This window comes from Hippocampus zosterae, chromosome 1 (genome assembly GCF_025434085.1).
Source record: "Hippocampus zosterae strain Florida chromosome 1, ASM2543408v3, whole genome shotgun sequence".
In the NCBI taxonomy this organism is placed as follows: Eukaryota; Metazoa; Chordata; class Actinopteri; order Syngnathiformes; family Syngnathidae; genus Hippocampus; species Hippocampus zosterae.
Genome location: NC_067451.1, coordinates 37,743,063 through 37,760,397, shown reverse-complemented (window position 1 = coordinate 37,760,397; position 17,335 = coordinate 37,743,063). Strand labels below are relative to the sequence as shown.

The 17,335-nt window shown below is 42.3% G+C and overlaps 1 protein-coding gene across 4 annotated transcripts in view; it reads right to left on the bottom strand.

Annotated features, from left to right (window-relative positions):
• LOC127596819 (ETS-related transcription factor Elf-2-like) overlaps positions 1–16,572 on the bottom strand; it is a 56,440-nt gene extending 39,868 nt beyond the window's left edge. For all 4 annotated transcript variants that reach the window (XM_052059744.1, XM_052059753.1, XM_052059762.1 and 1 more), the window contains exons 1-2: positions 16,273–16,572; positions 1,892–1,975 (exon numbers count right to left, since the gene is read on the bottom strand). In XM_052059744.1, coding sequence (XP_051915704.1) covers positions 1,892–1,966 — 75 coding nt within the window. In that variant the 5' untranslated portion in view covers positions 1,967–1,975; positions 16,273–16,572. The remainder of the gene's footprint in view (positions 1–1,891; positions 1,976–16,272) is intronic.
• Between the last annotated feature and the right edge of the window lie 763 nt (positions 16,573–17,335).

The following is a 17,335-nucleotide window of genomic DNA, read 5'->3' as shown; positions in this document are numbered from 1 at the left end:
CTTTGTTTGGCAGTTTCGAGTGCTTCAGGTATGGTCATCTGGATGTACCTCTCGGGTATCGGCCTTTTCATCACACCTCTCTGGGCCTCCGTCAATTGACTCACATCTTTCCGGGCTGCCTTGATCTTAGCCTCCAACCGTCTTTTCCATGGTGGGGAACGTATCTCATGGCTTCCTTGGTTGCTCTTATAGCCAAGAGTCTCTAGGATCACTGATGCTGATATACGCTTCAGCATCAGTGATCCATTGGTTTCTGTGATCGTTACGGTAGGGATGGCCCTCAGTGCTGCATTCACACTATGAGACTTTCACATGGTACTTCACATAGCCGTTGTAATCGGTTTCTAGGTTGCCCAGCTTTCATTTTTGCCATGATCTTAGCTTTCAGATCAGTTTCTGCCTGCCTTTGCTTGCTTTCTGCCTTTGTTCCAGTAGCCCATTTTTCATCAAGGTGCTCTGGTTCCACAGAACCTGACGCAGACCTTGTTTGGCCGGGCGACGTCTGAGCCGGCATGTCATTCGTTTTATTGTCTTCCATCATTGTATGAGGTAGGCATTAGCGTGAAGGATCTTGCCCAAGGACCCACACTGGATGATGTTATGTGCTCATTTTTGCCCCAAGCGGGATTCGAACCACTGTCTCCCGTATGCCAAACCGATGCCTTATATATATATATATATATATATATATATATATAGCGGCTGGATAGCTCAGTTGGTAAGGCATCGGTTGCCTTACCAACTTAAGATCCGGTTGGTTCCGAGCAAGCAACGGTTTATGGTAAAGACTTAGCTCTTGCAGGCTCCCTATCACTAGGCCACAGTTGGGCCAGCATACCTACTGATGTGTTCTTTCAAAGTAAAATCATGCAGCTATTACCGGAAGTTAACAAAATAAAAGAGAAACCGGCCAGCGAAATAAAATTTTCATTACTTTTGCAGAAAAACGCTAAAAGCGCATGCACGTCCACGCGTGCGGTGAGTGCAACACTGTCCAATATCAGCAATCAACTTCAAGCTTGATTGAACCTTCAAAGGACTGCGGTCAGTGGTTTGCAGACAAAATTATTCGTTGGGCTTTGGCGCCATCAGCTGGTGTAAAGGTGTCAACACCCAAACAAAAAAAATGTACTTCGCATACAATAGGCTCCACGGCACTGAGGAGAAAAATACCAAAATCCCGGGAAATGCATTGAAATACACCAGGTTTATGATTGATCAAAGATTATGAATTATAAAGGATGACTATAAGTCCAGGTAATGTACATCACTCATTTTGTAGATCCTATTTGGTTTGCTCCCAAATGCAATAACATATAAATCACACCACAATGCTATTTTGAGCATCTAGTTTTTTTTCCCTCTCCCTACCCAGCGTTTTCCTTTCTGAATTCTGATTGTAATTTCCCCGTTGCGGGACAAAAAAAGGATATCTCGAAATTTGATCTCCCTTGTGTTTACTTTTCAATGCTCTCTCTTATACACAACGCGTGAAAAATGTACACAAAATGTCCCTGCAGGATACGGGGTCACGTTAAAATTTTTTTAAATTTATGCTGATAACGCGCTGAACTGACAGCACTAATTTTTATGCTTTCAGAAACATTTATGTCTTAATTATGGGGGGGGGGCTTGGAAGGAATTTCTTACAAAACCAATTAATTTAATAAGTAAAGGTACCACTGTACTTTCAATGTGGAGGATTATATTGAAATTACAACTAAGTCAACAAGTGTCATCGCACCAATTGTGTTGTGTTTTGGATTTTCTCTCACGATACTGGAACAAACTTCTAAAACAACCGATTGAGCTGATTTGTGTTATTCTGCCATCAATCCACAATGATACATTTTCCTACAACCATAAGTGAATCGCAACACAGCAGTCATACTTGTTGAGGCTCCTCCACCATCGTGACATACTCCACTATATTCCCTCCTCCGTCGGACACCACCACAGAGGTCATCACTCATTCCTGGGAAAACAGGAGAAGTTGCCCAAGTTCAAGCAATGAAAACCACAACTCCAAGGATGATGAAGCATTTTCAATCAAGACCTTAATTTTATATTGGGTCTTGTTTGGAGACAAGTCAAGATGTAGGTGACATTGAAGGCCTACATTACCCTCAATATCTGTGTCTGAATTGAAAAAAATGTAAACAGGTATCTGTCGGTTACTTCTATTGTTCAACACAGCATTGTCATCTTAAAATAATGGCCTAAAATCATTATTTTAGGAAAGTGACAAAAAGTAATGCATGACTGTCCATCTGTTAAAATCAACACACATGGACAAAAATGTCCAAATTAGAAGACACACCTTGATTGAACATGTTCCTGTGGTAGAATTATTTTCAATCTTTTCAAGGGGTTGCAAATTTTTGTACAGGTCTGTTTCATGACCATTTTTGTACTCCTGTTAAACCACAAAAGTAATATCTGATTTAAATATTGCTTTTCATTAAATGTTCTGTATAGTTTTTACTATGTGATTTTTTTTCTTTCACGATTGTTATTTTTCTTTCATTAGAGAGTTACCAACAATTTTGTCCAAGTGTAAAAGCACGTGTTTATATGGAGGTATGGGTACATATATGTAGATACCACTGGCATCGGTTTGGAATCCTTGTCCCAACCAAAATCATCATTTTTCAAGACACCAAAAAAAAAAAGCATATTGCTCATCCATTATCATTTCAACATCAAAGAGAGCAAGCCATTTTCAACACTTTAGATTGGTCAATAAATTTATAAGATAAGAAAACCTTTATTAGTCTCGCAATGGAGAAATTCCCGATTCACAGCAGCAAAGTCAAGTCAAGTCAACAGTATTTATGGAGCACTTTCAAGCCATCGCTGCACATTAAGTGCTGTACATGAGCAATTTAACATGCATAATAAACAGTAAGACAAATCGGTAATAAAGGCGGTAGAAAACACCAAACAAACAACAGGATGGAATGGACAAGGGCCACTGGGACCAAACAATATCATCTGTCTTCTTTTCGTTGAATTTCAAGAAATTTTGTGCCATCCAGGTTTTGATTTCTTCCAGACAGGATAGGAGTGGCCTTAATGAGAAGGCATTCTTTCTTGCTCAGTGGGACATAGATCTGGCAGTCGTCTGCATAGTCGTGGAAGGGAATACCTTGTTTCCTTAAGATGGAACCCAATGGGAGCAGATACAGCGAGAACAGCAGAGGCCCCAGAATTGAGCCCTGTGGAACACCACATGACAGGGGAGCAGTACGTGACTCAGAGCAGCCAAGGCTGACACAAAAGGTTCTGTCAGCTAGATAGGACCTAAACCAATCAAGAGCACTGCCGCCAATGCCCACCAAGTGCTCCAAACGAGTCAGCAGAATACTGTGATCCACTGTATCAAATGCTGCAGTTAAGGCCAATAAAACTAGACACACGTGGTCTCCAGAGTCATTTGCCAGGATGATGTCATTAGAAACGCGTAACAGGGCTGACTCCGTGGTATGCATCGTCTTGAAACCTGACTGGAAGACCTCCAAGATGTTATGTTCATCCAAGAAAAGTTTCAACTGCATGTGCACCACTTTTTCCAGAATTTTGGAAATGAAAGGCAGTTTGGAAATGGGCCTGAAACTTGACAGCACATCTGGATCAAGAACAGGTTTCTTGATCAAGGGTTGGACCACAGCATGTTTAAACTGTTGGGGAACTACACCAGAAGAGAGGCTGCTGTTGATGATATCCAAGACCGATGCGCAAACACTCGGGAGAACCTCCTGAAAGAAGTGCGGGGGAAGAGAGTTGCAAGGGGAGCCAGATGGCTTCGTCTGGCGAACAACATCCTCCAAAAGCGCCACGGACACAGTTTCAAAAGAATTTTGTACAGCTGAACATGGAACATGGACAGAGGGGTCAGATGCTGTATTTGAGACCGGAGTCCGAGCTGTAGAGACCTTATCAATGAAAAACTGAAGGAATCTGGTGCACATCTTGGGTGAAGAATCCAAGCAAGTAGGCACAGGGGGTTTGAGTACAGAATTTATCACTTTAAATAGTGCGCGTGGGTTGTGACGGTTAACTAGAATAAGGTCCGACAGATATTCTCTTTTGGCCTCTTTTACTGTTACGGCCTCTTTTACTGGTAGTTACGCCAGCAGTCTTAACCAAAGTTAATAAGAGACATGCAATTTGTCTTTTTTCCACTTGCGTTCAGCTTTGTGACACCCCTGCCTAGCTGCGCGGTTAATGTCGTCAAACCATGGCTCGGGATTAGGTTTTGGGAGCACAGTTTTTAAAGGAGCCACCAAATCCAGGATGGCACGGCATGACGAGTATAAAACAAGAGGTGAGTTCCTTTGTGTTAGACGAGGGTACGCAAAGGTTATTAAAGGCATCAGAGAAACGATTAGCAGTGCGAGGGTTAAAAATTCGGCGTTTACAACCAGGAGAGCCAGATTTCACAGCAGCATGCGATAAGACTACGTCAAATAAAACTGCCATGTGATCAGAAATCCAATTTTCAAAGACTTCCACATTTGACACCGGTAGACGATGAGCAAGGACAAAGTCTAAAAAATGTCCTTGTTCATGTGTCGGTCTGGTCACATACTGCACAAAATTAAGAGTCGATAAGTCTTAAGTCTTTTGCTAGCGGTTTTTCCGGACAGCACATATGGATATTAAAATCCCCCATTAGGAAGATATGATCATATCTCAGCCTGATTTCCGCAAGAAAGGTTGAAATGTTGCTTTAAAAGTCTTTGTTGTATTTAGGAGGATTTAAATGACAACATAAAGCACCGGGAAAAAACGACCAACTTCAAAGAAGGTTGCTTCAAAGCTGGTGGCCGATGTGGTGAATGTGCACTGTTTACATTTGAAATTGTTCTTAAAGATGCTCACCGTACCTCCACCACGGCCTGATGTCCTCGGGGTATCGAGGAAACCAGTCAGGTGGCAACAATTCAATCAAAGCGTTGTACTCACCAGTACCTGCCCAAGTCTCCGTCAGACACAGAAAATCCAAGTCATTGGAAAGGAAATACTCCCTCAGAATATGGGTCTTGTTCGTCAGCGACCGGGCGTTTAAACAACGCGATCCTTGTGGGAGTAGCAACGGGAGGGATTGCCTCTTTCGATCGCCGAGCCCGGGGGAATTCCCTCAAAAGCTTTCGCTGGATTCCTCCCCGAGAAAGGCGTGGATGCCGTGGCGCGTTGGGAGAGCCAACGAGGGCACACCACGCCGGAGCGATCGAAGTGCGTCTCAGATCCCGTTTTAGCTTGACCGCTACATTTGCCGCGGCTGCGGCGCTTCTGTGAAGTGAGCGAGCGAACGCGGAAGAGATCAGCCGGCAGGTTAGTCAAGCATTGCGAAAAGTAAAAAAAACAAAACGAAATGGCAGGAGCGTCGCCGAACACACTGGCACACAAGCGGCCATCTTGAGCTTATGTTATGTTACGAAAGGAAGAAGTAGAACAACAAAATATAGGAGCTGCTGGAAAGGCAGCCACTCACGCGGCGCCATTTTGAAGTCAAAATAACAAAAATAACACAACACAACACATACATAGGACACAGACAGTCGTGCAATCTTCACCACTTTTCTGCATACACTTTGTTGTCTGAAGTAGTTCTAAATGAATCTAATATATATATATATATATATATATGTAAATATATATATATATGGTATACCGTATTTTCACGACTATTCGACGCATCGTACTAATGGCCGCAGTCTCATTAATGGGTGACATTTCTGTATTTTACACATACACAGGACGCATCGTACTAATGGTGGCAGTTTTACAGTGGTAAAACATACGCCAGCTTAAACATACGGCATGCATGCGCGCACGCTAACAACACATTAGCTTGAAGCATACGGTAGCATGCCAAGACATACAGATAAGATAAAAACACGTTTTTAAAACGGCAACGAAAGCAGAACTGAGTTCGGGTGTATTTTATTTAGCCATCGTACAATGTTCTCACGTTTTTCGATCAATCATCACCCAGAAATCCATCAAAGTCCTCATACTCTGTATCAGAAGCAGAGGACTGCACATCTCAGTTGTCATTGAATGCATCACATGCTAGTGTGAGTTGCTACGCATTGCCGAGCGGAAAGAAGGAGTAGCAACAACAAAGTCAACATTTCCCTCGTGTGAAGCTTTCCCACATTTGAAAGTAAAGAACAGAGCGAAACATGGTGGCAGCGCGTGTGTGTGTAGAAAGAATTGAACAATTGTGCAAGTACCGTAATCCATCAAAAACGCCGCGTTCCCTCTCGTTGTTGCGTATTGTGGCGTAACTCGCCAAGCGCTGCCTCTCACTCTTTGTAAAGTTGTGTTTGCCACCGATCATCCATTGTTCCCATGCCGTTTGCAACTTTACTTTGAACGCCCGGTTGATGCCAATGTCCAGCGGTTGGAGTTCTTTAGTCAAGCCTCCGGGAATAACGGCAAGCTCAGAGTTCATTTGCTTGACTTGTTTTTTCACCGCTGCTGTGAGATGGGCACGCATGCCAAAAGCATAACCGGTGGCTTTAAGTTTGAACTGAGCTTCGTAGGCGTGTCTTTTTGTCGAATTTATTTTCAGGGGTTCTTAGAAACCAAAACCGGAGTTGTTTTGCAACAATGCGCATTGCCACACGCTATACAAGTGTTGGTACTGGCTTGAGGCGTCCACTTACACGCCCACCCTTCACCATTGGCGGACTAGCTTGTCTGTCCTCTCTCTCCCTCTCTCCCTCTCCATATATGTATATATACACGCCCACCCTTCCCTGATTGGCCGACTTCTTTCACAGTCACTTCCGCCTTTTCTCTATATAAACAGCGTGTCGGCAGTCAGTCAGATTTTGGAACTCGGCGCATATAAAGGACGCTCCGCACCATAAGGCGTCCTGTCCATTTTGGAGAAAATTTAAGACTTTTAATGGCGCCTTATAGTCGTGAAAATACGGTACATACAGTCAAACCTTGGTATTCGAACGACTTGGTTCTCGGCTATTTCAGATTGCGAACGAAAATTTAGAGTTTTTTATGCCTCGGATGACGAACAAATTTCGTTCTCGAACTAACTGAGCACACTTTAATGTGTCACTTCACTTCTCTCGGCTTCGCTTCCTTGTGTAGTGTCCATTGTGAGCAGACGTTTTTGTATCGTTCAAGAAAGATTTTTTAAAAAGAGCACACGAGTTTGGTGAAACGCTTCTGTTAGGGGGAGTGAAACCCCCCCTCTTTTCGGAATGGTTTGCCCCAGCAGCACGGGGTAAGTGCTTGCGTTTGTTGTATGGAGGAAGTTTTCAATACAGCGGCACATAATGAACACTCTGATTCTTGCATAATAATGAGACACTGGACACCAGACAGAAACAGCTTCCTCGTGTAGTGTCCATTGTGAGCAGACGAGTTTGTCTTGTTCAATAAAGATTTTTTTTTTTTTAAGCAGACGTGTTTGGTGAGAACAACATCACATCAGACTGTTATTTTTGCATCGTGTATCAGCCCCTAATCATGGCACCAAAGAAAATAAGTGGAAGGGGTAAATGTAATGATGGTCAGCAGATCAGGTTCAATGTGACAGAGCACTCAAACATGCGGCTTGAGAACTCCTCGCAAAATATGAGTCAGATGTGCGTGTGTCTGTGTTGGCTAAGAGTTCGGTATGCCGAAATCCACCATCAGCAGCATCCTAAAAACGAAAGACCATCTGCCCGATGACAGCTGTGAGAGGCGCACGCCCCACGACAGAAAGAGAGAGAGAGAACTGTTCCTTTAATTTTTATGTTACTATGTTAATGTTAAAATTTGTGAAAATAAAACATATTACAGTTTGTTTGTACAGTATTTTACACATTACCTGCTCTCTTATTACATGTGTACAGTTTATGGTGTGAAATTGTAAAAACAAAAAAAATTGTGGTTTAAAGAAAGTTGTTTTCTTGACTTGAAACGGATTAATATTTTTTTTACATTGATTCCAATGGGAAACATGGTTTCGGTTTTCGTCTTCTGGAACAGATTATGTACGAAAACCGAGGTTTGACTGTATATTTTATATATATATATATATATATATATATATATATATATATAGTATAAAACCCACATGTGTGGACTGACCTGGAGTACATATTTGTGAAAAATTATGTAATTGACCGAAAGGATACTTAGAATCTTCCAGCCCAGCTCAAGCAATATACAGGCAGGTGTACATAAATGCATTATGTAATTGAGCCTTTTTTGAACCAGACGGTCTCACTGAGAGTATAGATGTCTTTTCAAGATAGCAGGATGACATCGCAGAGAGTAACAAGGTTAATGGAACATAGAATCATTACGAAAAAGGGAAATCAAATAGCATAACGATGTTCAACGACTCCAAGGGAATCCATCAAAAAGGACAAGGACCAATACACGTATAACAACACAAGCAATAAAATGCAAAATCTGTTTATGACACAAAAACTGCACCATACAGTACAGGTATATGAACCAAATAGAGTATAACAAATTTAGGACTATTTGCTCTAAAATGAGACTAGCAACAGACATGGTGGCTTTTTCTTTCCAATCACTCACTGACTAACTTGACCTCCCCTCGATCACCGCAAAAGACATCATTGCTCATCTCATGACGTGCAACAATCTTTTGAAGCCAGCCATGGGACGCTTCGAAGTGTTCGATGCCCATTGTTAGCGCAATGGAACACGCGTTCTCTCAAATTAGCGGTCCAGTTAGTGGAAGGTTTTCAGCAAGATTACAGATAAAGAATTGTAGGAAACGTTCGTTTACTCGACTGTCCGTCATCAACGTTCCTCTCCGTTTGGATGCCACAATCTACAGGACGTTAATGTAAATAAATGTAATAGAAAATCCCTCAAGATTGCAGTAAAACTCTTGCCGATTGAGTCACTTACATGTCGCCGTTTTGGATCCAATGAGAGTCAATAGCGGCGCGAAAACAGTTATTCTGTAGTTTTGAGCGGGATTTGCTTGAGTTTGGACTACTGCAGGATTCCGTATGGCTTCTGGGTACCAGAACATTCGTTGTTACGAACCGATCGTGAATGTAACAGCGTCATCAAAAATTTAAATGCATAGGTTTTTATTCCGGAAGTGGGAATTTCCGATTGACAGAAGTCTGGAGGTCGGAATACTTAATGTGTGTACATATATTGATATATATATAGTAGAGCTGTCAGTTTAGCACATTTTTATTGGCATTTATTTAAATGAATTGATGAACGGGATTAAATTTTTTCTCGCGAAATTAACGAGGCACACGGCTCTTTCCTTTTACTTTTTTTATCTACCTTATTTTCTGTCAAATTATTACTGTGTATGTTTTATGTTCAATAAACAAACAAACAAACAAGTGAAAAATGTTCATTTAAAATTGAAAATTGAAATTGTGATTTCAGTAAATATTTGCATTTGGCACATAGAAAACTGATTAATGATTCCAAGTTGATGAGAGCATTAAAATGGGGGAAAAAATAGGACAAAAAATGTATAGGGAAATTCAGAAACGATAAATGTGTGAGTAATCACAATTATTTTTTTAGTTCATTTGAGTTAATTATGACAGTTGCATTTTTAATTACCGTATTTTCAAGACTATAAGGCGCCATTAAAAGTCTTACATTTTCTCCAAAATGGACAGGACGCCGTATGGTGCGGAGCGTCCTTTATATGCGCTGAGTTCCAAAATCTGACTGACAGCCGACACGCTGTTTATATAGAGAAAAGGCGGAAGTGACTGTGGCCAGGCATGCGGGAAAGAAGTCGGCCAATCAGGGAAGGGTGGGCGTGTATATTACATTTATGGAGAGGGAGAGAGAGAGAGAGAGAGAGAGAGAGAGAGGGAGAGGCAAGCTAGTCCGCCAATGGTGAAGGGTGGGCATGTAAGTACGCTAAAGGGACGCCTCAAGCCAGTACCAACACTTGTATAGAGTGTGGCAATGTGCATTATTGCAAAACAACTCCGGTTTTGGTTTCCAAGAACCCCTGAAAATAAATTCGACAAAAAGACACGCCTACGAAGCTCAGTTCAAACTTAAAGCCACGGGTTATGCTTTTGGCATGCGTGCCCATCTCACAGCAGCGGTGAAAAAACAAGTCAAGCAAATGAGCTTGCCGTTATTCCCGGAGGCTTGACTAAAGAACTCCAACCGCTGGACATTGGCATCAACCGGGCGTTCAAAGTAAAGTTGCAAACGGCATGGGAACAATGGATGATCGGTGGCAAACACAACTTTACAAAGAGTGAGAGGCAGCGCTAGGCGAGTTACGCCACAATGCGCAACAACGAGAAGGAACGCGGCGTTTTTGATGGATTACGGTACATGCACAATTGTTCAATTCTTTCTACACACACATGCGCTGCCACCATGTTTCGCTCTGTTCTTTACTTTCAAATGTGGGAAAGCTTCACACGAGAGAAATGTTGACTTTGCTGTTGCTACTCCTTCTTTCCGCTCGGCAATGCGTAGCAACTCACACTAGCATGTGATGCATTCAATGACAACTGAGATGTGCAGTCCTCTGCTTCTGATACAGAGGATGAGGACTTTGATGGATTTCTGGGTGATGATTGATCGAAAAACGTGAGAACATTGTACGATGGCTAAATAAAATACACCCGAACTCAGTTCTGCTTTCGTTGCCTTTTTAAAAACATGTTTTTAGCTTATCTGTATGTCTTGGCATGCTACCGTATGCTGCAAGCTAACGTGTTGGAGTGCGCGCATGCATGCCGTATGTTTAAGCTGCCGTATGTTTTACCACTGTAAAACTGCGGCCATTAGTACGGTGCGTCCTGTGTATGTGTAAAATACAGAAATGTCACCCCTTAATGAGACTGCGGCCATTAGTACGATGTGTCGAATAGTCGTGAAAATACGGTACATCCAGATGACCATACCAGAGGCACTCGAAACTGCCAAACAAAGGCCCCAAGCCTTGTCCAGCCGCCTCAAGCGGTACAGAAAAGAGAATGACGCCAGACGAATAAACAGGCTGTTCGCAACACAACCTGCGAAAGTTTACGCTCAGTGACAGGATCCGAACAACAGAGCTGACCCACCAAGACTGGAAACTGAAAGGTACTGGAAAGGCATATGGGAGAAGGAGGTTGCACATAACAGCAGTGCACAATGGCTGGTGACCCTGACAGAGGAGCACAACAACCTCCCCGAACAGAACCCAGTTACCATAACAGTCGCAGACATACAGGAAAGAGTCTCAGATATGGAGAACTGGACAGCACCAGGCCCGGACATGGTCCACACCTACTGGCTAAAGAAACTCACAGCACTCCATGAGTGCCTAGCAGCACAAATGATGGGATGGGACTCACCCAGGATGACTAACCGAAGGGCGAATGATCCTGATCATGAACGATCCCTCAAAGGGTGCAGACCCATCCAACTATCGGCCAATAACCTGTATCTCCACAACATGGAAGCTCATGTCAGGCATCATTGCGGCTACGATAAGTGGACACATGGATCAATACGTGAGCGAAGCACAGAAGGGCATTGGTAGAGATACCAGAGGAGCCAAACATTAGCTCCTGGTTGACAGAACAGTCGCACAAGACCGCAGGTCCCGACGTACCAACCTGTGCACAGCCTGGATTGATTACAAGAAAGCCTATGACTCGATGCCACATACATGGATCACTGAATGCTTGGAGTTGTACAAGGTGAACAGGACACTAAGAGCCTTCGTTGTGAACTCAATGAGGACGTGGAAAACCACACTTGAAGCCAATGGCAAGCCACTTACCCAAATGTGGCATATACCAAGGTGATGCACTCTCACCTCACACTGCTGTTCTGCATAGGACAGAACCCCCTAAGCCAAGTAATCACCAAGACAGGCTATGGATACCGCCTCAGAAATGGAGTTACGATCAGTCACCACCTCTACATGGATGACATAAAGCTGGATGCTAAGAGCGAAAGGGACATAGACTCCCTGATCCACACAACCAGGATCTACAGCAGCGACATCGGGATGTCATTCGGGCTTGAGAAATGTCGTTGGATGGTGACTAAGAGAGGAAAGGTAGTCTGCACTGAAGGGATCTCACTTCCTGAAGGAAAAAGAGCAGACATTGAGGACAGCTCAAGTACCTCGGTATACCACAAGCCAATGGCAACCTCGAACTGGCAACAAGGAAAGCGGCTACGGCCAAATACCTCCAGCGAGTGAGGCAAGTCCTAAGAAGCCAGCTCAATGGCATGAATAAAACCCGGGCAATAAACAGCTTTGCCCTGCCAGTGATCAGATACCCTGCAGGAATAATAAGGTGGCCAAAGGAAGAGATTCAGACCACGGACGTTAAGACCCGAAAGCTCCTAACCATGCATGGAGGGTTCCATCCCAAATCCAGCACCCTGAGACTGTACGCAAGCCAAAAGGAAGGAGGCCGGGGACTAGTGAGTGTGAGAGCCACTGTCCAGTATGAAACATCCAAGCTCCATGAATACATCAAGGAGAAGGCTCCAACGGATGACATACTTGGAGAATGTCTCAGACAACGTGGAACAAAGGATGAGATGCTGGAAGAGGGACCATCATGGGAGGACAAACCCCTACACGGGATGTACCACCGGACCATAACTGAAGTGGCTGATCTCAAGAAGTCCTATCAGTGGCTAGAGAGGGCTGGCCTGAAGGGCAGCACAGAGGCACTCATCCTGGCCCTGAGCACCAGAGCCATTGAGGCCCAGATATACCACACCAGACAAGACCCAAAGTGTAGGTTATGCAAAGAGGCACCTGAGACGATCCAACACATAACTGCAGGGTGTAAGATGCTGGCAGGGAAAGCCTACATGGAACGCCGTAACCAGGTGGCTGGCATAGTCTACTGAAACATCTGTGCAGAGTATGGACAGAAAAACCCCAAGGTCAAAATGGGAAACCCCTCCGAAGGTGGTGACAGAGCGAAGATCCTGTGGAACTTCCAGATCCAGACTGACAAGATGGTAATGGCGAACCAACCAGATATCGTGATCATAGATAAAGGGCAGAGGAAAGTCGTTGTAGTGGATGTAGTGGTACCAAGTGATGGAAACATAAGAAAGAAGGAACTAGAGAAACTCAAGAAATACCAAGGGCTCAGAGAGGGGCTGGAGAGAGCCTGGACGGTAAAGGTGACAGTCGTGCCTGTGCTGGTCGGAGCACTCGGGGCAGTGACCCCCAAACTAGATGAGTAGTTGCAACAGATCCCGGGAACAACATCGGACATCTCAGTCCAGAAATGTGCAGTGCTGGGAACAGCAAGGATACTGCGCAGAACCCTCAAGCTTCCTGGCCTCTGGTAGAGAACCCGAGCTGAATGAGGGTCGGACACCACCCGAGGGGTGAGACGAGGAATTTTTAATTTATATAGATATAGATATACAGTATATGTGTATATGTGTTACACATACAATACATTTAACCAATCCAACCTACTCGCCATCTCCGGACCAACTCTAAGATTTCTGTAAGTCAACAGCTGACGCTTTAGGGTTGTTGTGCTTTCTCCATTCATAGGATTTTTTTCTAACTGAACTGATGAACATGAACAATGTCAGAGATACTTTGGTAACCTTTTTCTGTTTTTATAGAAGTTTATATACTGTATATCTAACTGAACTGATGACCATGAACAATGTCAGCGATACTTTGGTAACCTTTTTCTATTTTTATAGAGCTTTATATATGAAGTCCTGACCTCAACACGATTGCGATGTTGTGGCATGACATAAAGAGCTATTCAACCAGAGGAATCTTGCTGAAGTGCAGTTTTGTAAAGAGGAATGGTAAAAAAATTCCTCATGATCATTATGCACGTTTGATCTGAACTACAAGAAATGGCTGATAGCGGGGGGTGCGGGTGTCAACCAGCAATTAAATCCATGGTTAATTTACTTTTCGTCCTGTGAATATACACACGGCATTTTCAATAAAAATATGATAACACACTGTTTGCATGACATTACTTTGTGCAGACACTGTTTATTCTTGCTATTTCGATGACAAGATGAACATTTCTATCCAATTTATGCAGAAATGTAAGAAATGGTTCACTTACATTTTCCGTCTATTGTGTAAACCCAATTCCAATGAGTTTGGGAGATTGGAATTATTTTTAAACAATTGCCCTCATATTCAAATTTTTGGGAAAGAGTCTGGAAATGAAAACAGAAGACAATGATTTGCAAGTCATGTTCAACCTGTATTTAATTTCATACACTACAAAGACAAGATATTTAATGTTCAAACTGGAACTTTGTTTTTAGCAAACAATCATCAACTTTTCATTTTATGATTTGCAAATCATTGCCGTCCATTTTTATTCTCAGACCTTTTCCCAAAAAAATTGAAAATGTAAAAGTGTATTTATTTCCATAGTTCCATTCAAAAAGATTATAGACTCAGGGCCCGCAATTTTAACAATTTCAAATATGACTTTGTTTATCTTTTTCATAATTTGGGCTTCCAACTCCTGAAACCCATGAAAACAGAAATTCTAAACATTTGAATACTGTCAAGAAGTCATCCTGGACTTTTCACAATTTCTGCAGAGGGAAAAAGACAGAAATTAATCAATAACAATATTTTGCTGTTTGCAGGGGCCAAGTCCTGCTGGAAGATGAAATCTGTATCTCCATACAGATTCTCAGGAGAAGAGGAATTTCTCTAAAACAATCTGGTATACGGTTGCAGTGACCTTGGATTTAAGAAAGAGTTCACCAATGCCTGCACTGAGCATAGGACCCCAAATGATGACTGTGATTGTGGACACTCAAGCAGCATTGAGTTCTGAGCCTCATCAGTCTTCCTCCAAACCCTTGGACTTTGATTCTCAAATGAAAGACACACTTTACTTTCATGGGATAAGAGCATCTGACTAGAACAGTCCAGTTCTTCTTCCCCTTGGCCAAGTTTAGACACTTGCTATGTTGAAATGTCTTGACACAAAGAACCTGACAGTTTTAGCCCACTTCCAAGAAGTGTCTGAATATGGTGGTTTTTGAATCGGTGACTCCAACCCCATTAAGCTCTTTCTAGATATCATCTAGATTGTTGAATCTTCTGTTTGATAAACCAGTGAAGTCCACGGTAAGATCTCTTACTGGTGCATCTTCTCCTGCCACATTTTGCCCTTTAACTAGACTTTCCATTGATATGCTTGGACCCAGCACTATGTGATAAGCCATCCTCCTTAGCTATGAATTTCTGTGGCTTACATATTCTATGGAGGGCATCAGTCTGGTCTTCTGGCTAGTTGTCAAGTCTCCAGTCTTCCCTATATTGAAGTAAACTTAGACAATTTAACCAAACTGGAGCAATGTAATAAAACCTGTGATACTCAGTTTAAAGTATTCATGCTCCACAAAATTTGGTCTAATTCCTTCACAGTAGTAAATTTTTTCGAATTCCTGTTTTTTTTTAATGAGCTGGAAACACAATTGATATCAGAATTTTTTTTAAAACTTTCAATCGTTTAAATTGCGGGCCCTGAATCTACAATCTCTGAATGTTTAACTTATTTTTTTATATAAATTATGGACATATTTAAACTTTTCCACGATACTCAAAATTTTTGGTAAGGTTCTGAATGTTAACTGTCACACAACTTCCCAACTTCATTGGAATTGGGTTTGTCGATACACAAGTGGGTTTCTGACATACATTTCCAATTCTGTACAACAGACAGTAAATTGCTAAAACAGCACTTTTGTCAAAAGTAAATCATTTGAACGCACCCGACAGATTTAATACTTTGAGTCAACTGAGGTTCTCTCTTGGTTCAATGTCAACAGAACCTTTCACTGGCATCAGTTAAGAATTGTTTTAAATAACATCACTTCACGGTGTTCATTAGCACTAAACTGATGAATGATGAAGTCTATGGCAACTTAATGTTTATTTTCCGTACGGCACGGTTCTGTTGCTACCCGACACTGAGCCAACATCACCAACTACTTAGCGAGGATGTAACAACGGTTGGTCAACTAAGCTACGAGTCCTAAGACTATGCCCTTAAATCGTTATAAGAAATTTTACACAAGATGTACTGTATATTGACTTGTGAGTCTACATTTCATGTGATAGCACACAACGTAGCGCTGTTAGCGTTAGCAATTAGCTCCCTTACGTGCTACTGACCGTTCTATAATACTTAAGTCCTTGTGGAGAAAGAGCAGCAAAGTAATGTGTTAAGAAACTGAGACATGCAATCGCAACCCATCCATGTGCCATACATTTCCTCTTACCTTGATTTGCTGTGCAATCAAAAAGGACGCTCCACAGCTAACGCTACCTGGGCCTGATTTAGCCGTAAGTTGAGAGCGCAAAAAAAAGAAGACAATTTCTCTTGACTAAACAATGTTTTATAATTCCTCTGCCCCTCGAAACATTTTGGAGACGGTACTCTAAACCGCGTTTGACTTCGGATTACAAGGTTGCATGCATGCCTTACTTATGTTTTGGTTCGTGTCAGTGCTTTGCTAATGTGTAGCTTTCCGGCGCGCACTGAGTCTCGTAGCTAAACGGATCCTGCGGGTCAACGCGTCGATCGCCGTGACGTCACGAGGACGTGCCCCATTTATCGCAAACAGAATATTAAGAGCTTGGCACAAATTTCCTGGAAACGAGCACAGAAAATGTGTCTGAAACTGTTGTTTTAATAAATGAGAGTGGAAACCATGGCGCACATACATTTAAATCTGAGGAGGGAATTATGGGGTTATGATGAATTATTCAAATTTGTATCTATTATTTGGGAATAGGTCCTGAAATAATTCTGAGTCTTGTCGGAGTTAACCTGGCAAAAGAACGAATTTGTATGCACTTTCCACGTTAGTTTTTTAATGTATTGTATGGATCTGTCTGATCAATCCTAGTACAATACCGGTACTACCATTAAAGTCTGATGAGGATGCACACCTTGTCGGTCAACCTTTCCCAATAAATAGTCACCATCATACAGGATTGTTATGTTATCAGTGCTATGGTAAATATATTAGGGAAGATATTACAAATACAACATTATACATGTATACACACACACGCACACGCACACACACACACATATATATATATACACACTCTTGTATTACTGTTATGTAAAAGGTTCTGTTAAGCGCTTCGTTACAGCTCCAGCTGTAGTGAAAGTGCTATATAAATAAACGTGTATGTGTGTGTGTGCACGCATATATTCAACATCTTTACTCCAAGCCTGCACCGCTTGCAATATGCTCTTGAGCGTCAAGTAACCCTTCAGAACCCTTATCTAATACATGTTAGTAAGTATAAGTAAAAGTATTAATACAAATG